This window comes from Takifugu rubripes, chromosome 8, assembly GCF_901000725.2.
Source record: "Takifugu rubripes chromosome 8, fTakRub1.2, whole genome shotgun sequence".
In the NCBI taxonomy this organism is placed as follows: Eukaryota; Metazoa; Chordata; class Actinopteri; order Tetraodontiformes; family Tetraodontidae; genus Takifugu; species Takifugu rubripes.
The window spans coordinates 12,576,677-12,587,392 of record NC_042292.1 but is presented as its reverse complement, the minus strand read 5'-3'; the positions used below and the strand labels follow the sequence as shown (position 1 = coordinate 12,587,392).

The window sequence follows — 10,716 nt, the reverse complement described above, 5'->3', positions numbered from 1 at the left end:
GATATGGAGAGATTAAACTGGTTTCCACGCAAGACAATGTAAAATGTGAAAAGCCAATACACCCCCACAACGACCTTGGTTTTTGTTCAACCCCACTCTTCTGTTTGGTGAATAAAATAATCATTGGTGAATTTTATTGTTTCCTTATGTGAGTTCTGTTGATGCTTTTTCCCCTTTAATCAGGACAGTAAATATGCATCCGACTGCAGCGTACACCAAGGGGGGGGGGGGGAGGGGTTAAATCAGCAGCAAATGGTGTGAATAATTAAAGCAGCAGATGTGTGAGTGACCCCATCAGCACAGATTGTGATGCATTTCTTAAATTCTAAATACAAATGAAAAAGGAAACTTTTCTCTCTTGTATTATCAAGGTCTTGATTTAACCCTCTCACCGCCTCTTCCCATGATATCATAAACCTGTATCCAGCATGTTTCATGTAGGTGTCTGTTGTCCTCTTCTCCTCCTCTACCCAGCCAGCCATCAGCAGTAGGGTCCATACATTATGAGCCTGGTCTGGCTCAAGGTTTATTCCTGTTAAAAGGGTTGGTGGGTGAGGTCGGACTCTGGGCTATGTAAAGATAAACGTGATGGTAACGGATCTACATAGATAAAGATTAATCAAAATGAATGATGCTATACACCCTGACTAGTTTGACCAGTTTAGACTTCTGCATTGCCAGTTTTCTTATTGTCATTTTTTATCCTCTGTCATTTTTTATCCGCCTCTCAATTTTTGAGGGCAGAGATGAAATATGTGGGGACAGGTGTTGAGGGAGATAGAGGAAATATAACTGAAAGTGGGACTGACCAAAATACTTAAAGAAATGAGGCAAAAGAGACATGAGAATGAAAAAGAGGGAAAAAAATCTGGGTGAAAGGAAAGAGAAGGTGTATTGGCAGAAGACCGGAGGGAGTAAAGCGGGAGGCATAACCTGTGAGGATGATGGGGCATCTGGCAGACAGCGACGGCTCCTCCATCACTGCCTCCCACCCCCCGCAGGTAGAGTCCAGAAGGGGGGACACACTGCTCTTCCAGGCTGTGATGTAATCAAGCAGGAAGAGGGTAAAGATTAGAAGGAGCGGAGGGGCAAATGAGATTTATTGTCTGTTCACGGCGGAGGAAAGTGCTTTTTATTTACCGGACTGTTGTTTTTACACGTTTCCATGAAATTAATTTATTCCTATTGGTCAACATTTCATTTTTTAATATTACATTAGTAGATATGGAATTTTATTTGGAATTATATTCACTTAGATTTTAAGGTTTTCCCCCTTGGATGAACGTGGATATAACAGATATCAGCAATATATTAATGCATTAAATTATGTCAAACCAAAAACGTGTCCCTGTATTATTTGGTTAACCCAAGTTAACTTGGGGGTTGTAGAGAACCCAAACACAGTTTTGATCGGAATAATTTGTTTGAATTGAATCGAATTGGCCTTCTGTTCTTATTGTGTTAGGCCCACTAAAATTTTAATTTAAAAGTGTGTGTAAACATGTTAGCAGCATGAAACAACCACGCTAACACATGCAGATAAAGCAGCAGAAAGTCGATCTACTCTGGCCTGTACACAGAAAGGCACAGGATGTTCTGGAGTTGCTAACTTGCTAGTGCGGTATGGACGATTGTGATGTGTGCCATCATAGGTCAACTGAAACTGGCCCAACCCAGAAATCAGCATGACTGTGACAAAGAAAATGGTGCCATTTAATGGCTTAGTTAAGCTACACGTGTGTTTCACACGTAGCTTGACAATGGCTACAATAACTACAAGAAAGCATGTTTTCGACAGGGTGGACTGTCAAAATAAATGTGCTGGGCAATGCTGATACTGCTGGTGCTTTGTTTAACATGTTATTATAAGTTTACCTTACGAGAACTATTTATTGATAGAGGGTACCTATATTTTAATGCATTGTACCGATAGTGTCTTACAGGACAAAGGCTGCTGACCCCTACCTTTGGAACCTATAGAGTAATGGAAGGACAGTTTCTTTTTGGTGTTTAGTATTACATTTGCAGCAGTGAAATATTTGAAGATTAATATATTTTTGATCAAGTATGACCAGCTGGTGGTCGTGGTAGGAACACAAGTAGGACAGTGACAGATGTTTGGAGGGTATGGAAATGATCTCACAGGAGGTGAAACAACAAAGAAAGAGAATGATAATGGCAGCTTCACTCTCTTTCTGAATTCTGATTTTGGAAGGGATGAGACAAGACAGACAGCTTGGCAGACAAAGACGAAGTAGAGATGAAAGTGATTGACTCTTACTGTGTACTTTGCAAAGCCATAAGGAAGCAGCCTGATTCCCTGATCCACTGTAATTACCATCTCCTGCTGTTGGAAGCAAATTCTGCTTATCTCTGGAAGGAGTCTGCTCAACTCTCTGTTCAGCTTTCCTCCCTGCTCGATAAGACCAAACGGATTCAAAGAACAGAGCAGGAAAAAAAACCCAGAAAACTTTGTCCCTGCTCGAGAGTCCCAGCAAAACAAGAACATTGAAAAGTGGCAGACTCCAAAAAAGTAAGATTACTTAAATGTGCTTGAGAGGGAAGAAAAGAGAAGTTTGACAGAAGGAAAAGGGGTATTAAAAAATGATTTGTGATAGTGGTGAATTATTTTTATATGTGCACTACATTGTGGTGCTGAACTTTAGCTCATTTAAAACAACTTTTGTGGATCATTAATCTGAAATTTTAATTCAGCTGTCCTTCAGATGGAAAATGAAACACAGTGCCTGAGAGTCAGAGTTGAGGATTTAGCTTTAAGCAATCATATTTGGTAACTTCTGCTCAAAAGAGGCCGTCCTGCCCTAAGTGAGACAGCAGAACCACAAGAATTCTCCAATCACGGCTATTCAGGCTACATGGCCGATAAAAAGATAATGACATATGACGTCACTTAAAGTTCTGATAAGATTTGAAAGAGGAAGAAAGGAACAATTCTAATATCCTCCTGTGATGATCTAGGTGTTTCGATTTTGAATTTCCAAGAATTTCAAACAGTGCTTTATAAAGGGTTATCAAACAATTCCTATTTCCACCTATATGTTATATTATCCAGGTATAAATCAGAAATGTTACACTAAGAGCGTCACTTAGCTCATACTTTACTAATGAAATAAAATTGAGCTACCTCCCTATTAAACAGAGTGAAAACCAAACAAGTAGCATTGAAAGTTTTGAAAATGTTTTAAATGTAAAAGTCTCATGGGAAAAAAAGGCCTATGACCCATCATTTTAATTCCAGCTGACACCAAGGACATTGTGCTTAATGGATCACATTAAATAAATACAATATTTAATCATTCTCTGTGTACTCAAGTAGGAGGATTTTTATTATTATTATAGTTGGTGTGAGTGGCATGGGCAGCCATCTAGGACTGAACCTCCCAATTCATCTGCTCCAGTTGATCAGTTTAATATATGTTCACTCTGAATTGCAGTCAATCCAGTTTTGTGAGCTACCAGCAATATTTGGCGAGCTGAGCAGGAGATATAGAGGATATAGAGATAACAGTTGCAATAGAGGGGCTGGGCTAATCCGGGCACCAAATAGGCCAGAACTGAATTTTCCTCCTGTAATGTGTGTAAAGGTGACTTTTCAAATGTCACATGACATCTTTGCTTTTACTCATGTGTGAGTTTTTTGACTTTGATGGAGCCGTTTAGGATTTACACCGTTTAGAATAGAAAGTGAGACATGAGGGAGTTGAGAATAAAAAAGAGAAATAGGGAAACATAAAAAACCCCAATGAGATCAGAAGAGGGTTGTTAATTCATGACAATGAGGGAAGAGAATAAGGGAAGAAGACAGATAGATTGACAGAAAGAAGGATAAAGACAGTAATAGTCTCTTGGAGGGTGTAAAGAAAGCCTGGGGCCAGAGGCAAATGTTAAATAACAATAAGGGAGTTGTCCTGTCATCGGAGTCATCGATCACCAAGGGGAATCAGGTACACTGCTAGAAGTTATTTAATCTGTTATTGACTGCCCACGGTTCATTTTTTAAAACGCAAGTGACAAAGCATGAATAGGAAGAGATGCAGATTCTCGGGCTGCCAATTCAAATCAACTTGTTTTCCCACAATTTCATCAATGACTTGGCGGGGCCTCACTTTCCAGACTGCACAGTTTAGATCAGGAGGATCTTGACATGGTGTTTTCCTTTACATTATTTAGGCTCAAATTAAGTCACTCCAGGGAAACATCAGGCTGTGTACACAAGGAACATTGTCAATATTATTGTTATAAGTTTCAATATTGCCATGACTTCAAAAATCAAGATGCTTAGATACCTTTTAGATTTATAGACCATACTAAAATTAACTTCCTGGAACTTTAATTACCAGGAATTTATTTACTTAGTAAAAAAAAAATTACCTTAGGTAATCTTTGGGGTCTGTGGTTCCACCACACCACAAAATCCTGGAAAATCCTGGCTTGGAGAGTGGTAAGAGTATCTTCCTTAAGTTTCTTTGGCTTCCTCTATAGACGTGATGGTTAGGAATTTCTTCCTCAATCTGCTGAAGAGCCTGAACCAAGTCATTGAAAAGACAAACTAATGATGCTAATGAAGTGCCTTGGACCACAGATTTAATGGGAAATTAAAATCCTAGATCCACACTAGCTATTTCTTGGTAAGGGTAATTTTTGTTGAAATGTGCCAAAGTTTTTCCAAACACCTGGTAAGTGAGAAAAGTCCCTACATTAGAAAGTAGGCTATGGAGAATTAATTTATCGTATTCCGCCAAGATTGTCAGCATCCAGGGCAGTTTTTTTAAGCACTGGAAAGGTCAAAATTATTCATACACAGTGACAATGATACTCATTGATCAGACTATCGGCTGCATACTTTTATTCTGTCATCTGTCTGTTAACAGCTAAGGCTGTTATGATTTACATTCCACATTTGATTGTGGTTGTAAGCGTTATCACTGAATTAAAATAGGCAAAAATGTTATTATTACTTTTTGACAATCATGGTGACGGCATGTGTGGTGTCATATTACAGCTGATGTTAGCTTTGCCTTGCACTTAATGGTGCTAATCGTGTATCTCATATTGTGCAGTGGTGTGCATCTATTAGGCAATTTGCACAGTGGTGAGCTGCAGCCATCACCAATAGCGGAAAAACAGGATCCCCTTCTTAAATGTGGGGTCAATGCACAATGTGTGTTCTGAGTAAAGGGAGGAATAACCCTGAGGAATAATGTTTTCCTTGCGTATTTTCTCAAAAATGGCAGAATGAGTAATTCTATATATACCGTGCGTGTCAGTGTGAATCTTGCGAGATACTTTATATTTAAGCTGATGTTACAAAGATGTCGAAATTGACCAGATTTGGCCTTTGAGCAAGGCACACTTTAGTCATCTACTTTGTTCAGAACAATATCTAAAAAATATGTTCACCTCAACTTGAGCCTTTACCACATTATCTCTGGTTAAAGTGGATATTGGTGTTTTCTAATGTGGGGCAAAATCGAAGTTGCAAAGATAGTCAATAAATCTGTCTGATAGGCAGATATCGCCAGCAAAAAAAGAGACATCAAAAACAACAAAAAAATGATCAGTCAGTGTGTTTCAGCAGGAAATATTAGAGTTTATGATATCTTAGTCACATTGCTTTCATCTACTAAAGAAGGAACAAAACAAATGTCCAGTAAGTTCAACTCTGAGTGACTTCTGAGGGACGACAGTAATCCCCTTTATATTCCAGCAGAGACCAACTGCACGGCGTTCGGTCCTGTGGATGCCCTCTGCAGCTTAGCTCTGCGTCCTGCCATTGCCTCCCCCTCCCCTGCCTGCCTCAGCCTGCCTCCACTTTCTCCTTGTTTATTTATTGTGTTGAAGATCTCAACCCCCCAAATTGACTTGTGGGATTGATTTGGCCCAACTCCTCGTCCCCTCCCCCTCCGTCTTCCTATGCCCTCCCTCTGTCTTTTCCTCAGAAGACTTTTGATTAATCCACTGCCCTCCTCTGTGAGTTGCAGAGGGGAAAAAAGTCAGTGTTACTGAGAAGGACAGAAAAAGAGGAAAAGAGGAGAGAGGAGAGTGGGGGTAAAAAGCTGAATCAGAAGAAAGGGATGGGATGCCTCTATTATCCAGACATGAGGTTATGCGGTCCATTTGATAAGAGCAAGGCATTTTTTGATTGCAGATGAAAAAGAACGCAAACTTTTTCCTGAGAGAGGAAATAGATATGGATGCAGAGTGAGAGACTCAGGCAAAAGATTATGGAAATGTAGGTGGAAATGTTCACTGGAGGCAAATTTAGACACTTAGGAAGAGAAAAGAGAAATGTATCATGTTTATCTACAAATTAACAACAAAATGGGGTTTATGTTCCCTGAACTAGATGAAATCTTATTCAGACATTCCACAGTTTTTACATCAAATGCCCACCATGGCAGCACAGAGGTGCAGTGGTTAGTAATGTGTCCTCACAGCAAGATGGTTTGGGCCAATCTCCTGGGTAGCAAGAGGCTTTGTTGTATAGTGTTCAAGTTCTTGCAGGGGTTTTCTCCATTTTCTTCAGCTTCCATGGCCCATCGACATGAATTTGAGATAAGCAACTCTAAAATTGATCTTATGTGTGAGTGTGGATTGTTGTTTGGCATCTTTATTCTTACCATGGAATGAGGTGGCGACTCATGCAGAATGTATCTTACTTCTTAACAAAAGGTAGCTGGAATAGGGTTCAGCGCCCTAAACCGTGAAACAATAGAGCTATAGATCAAGTGGCTTGTCCAGAGTTGTTAAGTCCCCACCATCAAGCCATTACATTGACAGTGGTTACATTTGACCTCTATAAGGGTAATCTCACTGTCCAACGTGTGAATGGACACAGGACCCGCTATTGAAGATTCACTTGGTGGACAGAACAATCCAGGGAGTTTAATGGGTAAGGTACACGTAAGGTAAATGAAGGAATCCATTGATACTAAACTGATCAGCTATCTGACCTGACTGTGCATTTACTCCATGGTAGGTCAAGACAGTGATCCTCAAAGTGATCTTCAACCATCATGATGCCACTGATAATTGTGGGTCACATGTTAGCTAAGACTCAGTGACTCTGAATAACAACGGCGGGTGACGATGGACATTCTGGGTGGACTAGCTTTAGACAACTGAAAAAGCTTTTTAGGTGAGAGGTGAACCATCTTTTTACACCCCATATCAAGTTTGAGGAAAGTACACAACACTTTCAATGAATTATTGAATTATCCTAACATGGATGGCATTAGAATTCATTCACAAATCTAGCTATTAAGTAACATACAGTATGATACTATAATTACCGGTAGGTAACATTCTCAATTCCAAGAAACTATATTTGTGCCCTATGACAATTTTACTACTACTACTAGGTTCCAGTATGTGGATTGAACACATAATCTGTCTTTGTTATGTGTTATTAGCATCACATTCATGATGTCTTGTACCAATGCTGGAAAAATATTGTTTTTAGACAGGCAGTTCGGCTATATTGCTATTGTGAGACTGGCACAGAGCATGTTGTCACTTTTCTGTTTGTGGAAAAGCAAGCTGCAACACTGGAATGACACAAAATTGCCCATTATTGCACTGACAGTAATAGTGTGAAAAAAGTTGGGTTTTTGATAGTAGTAGTTGTTGCATTGATGTGCAATGAGAGCTCAATTTTCACTTAGTCATGTAATCTCAATACAACTTTCTGACAGTATATTAAACTTGTACATTTTTTTCATTGGAAATCCATTCTACAAGGTTTTATCCTAAAGGAAAACCTCTGAATCTCCCAGCAAAAGAAAAAGAAAATGGTCTCCTTGCAAATAGAGTCATTTCTCAAGCTGAGCACCTCAAAAAAGCACCGCTATAATACCTCCCGCATCGAATATAATGCCCGGCATATTATTAGCTGATAAAGTAGAGTTCCATTACAGCTCCCAAGCTTGGGTTAAGGGGACGAACTGAATGTGAAACTACCATACAAACTATTCCCCTGAAGTATGACTCTTACTCCAGGGGGCATAGATTGAACACATATGAGAAATGTCCCTCTTTTATTTTGCATTTTATTTTTGAACCCAGTGCACATGTGGTGGTCTATACATTGTGCAGAAGGTAATGCGATGTCATTGCAAGAGACTGAAAAACAGGTAAGGGAGGACACAGGGAAGAAGTGTGTGTGTGTGTGTGTGTGTGTGTGTGTGTGTGTGTGTGTGTGTGTGTGTCCTGCTCTATTTGTCATCCTGGCCGTGGTCTTTGGTGACACCGTGCTCATTTGCCAAACTGACTCTTTGAGATGCAGGAATCGATCCAGCAAACAGAAGCAAGGGGTCTAGAGCTTTCATTACATTTTGACTTTTAGCATGACATCTGTCCTGATTTATTGGTCACCCTCGGCTTGAGACTTGACCGTGGACCTAATTCTGATTTCATATGAGATTGGGCAGCCTGAAAAGTTTTGGGCCAAAAGCCAAACTATGTAACATTTAGTCGATGTGTGCACTAGCTTTACTCAACCGGCAGAAAATGAGCGTTAAATAGAGATTAATATTTATGAAAGAAGAATATTTTTTGGATGGTAAGTGTAATAACTTCCATCCATTATTCTGCCACAAGCCTTGACTTTAATTCAATCTGTTTAATAGCACCCAATAACCGTATGTATCTTCAACATCACCCTGATATTACACTTTTCTCAATACACAAAATCCATCATCATCCAAAAAAAATAGGTACTTTATTAACATTTCCACCTAGGCTCATGGAATAGAAGCTAGTTGTCCTCTTGCATTGAAGATCCATGTAGTTATCTCATGTCTGTTAAAAATGTTAAATTAGACTAAAAATTCTGAATTTTAGAAGAGATCCATTTATATTGACCTTTTGCAAACGATGGTCAGGCTAGCATTGATAAGACATGACTGTAAAATGGGAAAATAACCTTATACCTCAAAATCATGATTGAAAGAGTGAAAGAAAGGATTGAAAAAACTAAGGTAAAAAATGTAAAAGTAAAAAAGAAAACGTAAGATATGGTGCCTTTGAAATATAATTTTTTTAGGATGGTAAAAGCAAATGCAAGTTAAATTGCTACTTTGATAAAAACAAAAAGAAAAAAAAGAAATGTTTGCAGAATTGGCCAAATTTCCTAAAATTTAAGTTTAAGATATTTCGGTATTAAGATATTTCTGAGTCGAATTACATTTATTGTCATCTAAATTCCTGAATATTTGCGGTGCCTTTACGTTTACCATGTTTCTAGTGCTGCACAAACCTGTGAGGCTGACGCTTTGCTAAGACAGGACTTATAGAAACACATTTTAAAGAGGGGGGATTGGGGACGTCAAACCACAATCGTGTCAGTGCAAAGAGTCAGCTGGCAGAAGGGCAGCAGAGCGTAGTGAACAATAACTTTTGACAGACACAGAGGCACTGAACATGATCTCGTGAGAGTGACGCAGCTGCAGCAAGAGGAATCAAGATTGAAATTACAAATTGAAGCGACCAAAATGGTCCACCTGAGCTCATTCTCTCTGAATAGTGTCACTTTCCCCTAATTTTTTCTTTTAGTTACACAGTCCTTTATAAAAATCTGATCTTATTTTCAGTCTAATATTGGCCACGGCAAGAAGTGAACCATAACTGTGCAACTAAAGACACAATTTTAGCAGTAACCTGTTAAATAAATAAGATTTTTTTTTAGATATGATGTATTTGGCTTGTGTTAATTCCAATCCAAAGAGTCCAGGGACCTAGCAATGATGAGTTGTCATGGCGAGCATGCACACTCTGACCAATTTCATCACGCTGCATCCATGCAAGTGCTCTGAGGAAGATCCCGCATGGAAATTCCAAGCATGTAGAGTCGAGCAGCAAGTGCAGGAGTGCATTTTGCATGTGTGGCACTGATTACAGTGCAGATGCCTGTAAAGTAACGTGCGCGCCACACTCGGCCTTGCAGAGGTCAGATTAAATGTTGGCTTGTGCTGTGCAAAATTCAATATTCCACGCCAGGGAAACGAGACGCGTAAGGAAGTGTTGTTTTTCGTATCAGGACAGAGGGAAATGAATTCAGGAGACTTTGCAATTTACTGCCTCTGCTGAGCCTTTCTCCATATCTCCCCCCTCCCGTGCTCTCTCTCTCTCTCAGACAGGAATTCTCCATCCTGTCACTCCTGTTATTTTTTTTCCCAGCGACCTCTGCTGTAGTGGCATCCGGGCTCCATTCCCCCTCCCGAAATCCCCGCTAATCCTCCCCTGCCTCTTCCTCTTCTTTTCCAGACACATCACATCCTCACCTTTGACAGATATGCTCTGCAGAGCACACAGGGGGGTGGGGGTGGGGGAGTAGGGTGGATGTGGATGAGAAAGCCCTGGGAGTTTCAGAACAAGAACAACAATAACTTTCTTTTTCTTTCTTTTTTGTGTCTTTTATTTTGCAGTGCAGTTCAACTTGATTCCTGTGGGGCTCCGGATCGTTGCCATCCAGAGCACCAAGACGGGGCTGTACGTCGCCATGAACAGCGAGGGCTACCTCTACACATCGGTACGGCCGTCGCATGCCCTGTACATCTGCAGTCATGCTGGGAAGCTTTCAAAATCCATGCAATGTCCTTACTCAAGTTCTGGGTAAAAATATTGCCCCTACTCTCTGGCTTTTTGTACTAGTTTATTAAACACAGCGTATAGGCTGCGCATGACAGCGAAACATGC

The 10,716-nt window shown here is 40.0% G+C and overlaps 1 protein-coding gene across 3 annotated transcripts in view; it reads left to right on the top strand.

The window, feature by feature from the left end:
• The window catches only part of fgf11a (fibroblast growth factor 11a), a 66,351-nt gene that overhangs the window by 34,932 nt on the left and 20,703 nt on the right, over positions 1-10,716 (top strand). For all 3 annotated transcript variants that reach the window (XM_029840784.1, XM_029840783.1, XM_011618736.2), the window contains one exon: positions 10,446-10,549. In XM_029840784.1, coding sequence (XP_029696644.1) covers positions 10,446-10,549 — 104 coding nt within the window. The remainder of the gene's footprint in view (positions 1-10,445; positions 10,550-10,716) is intronic.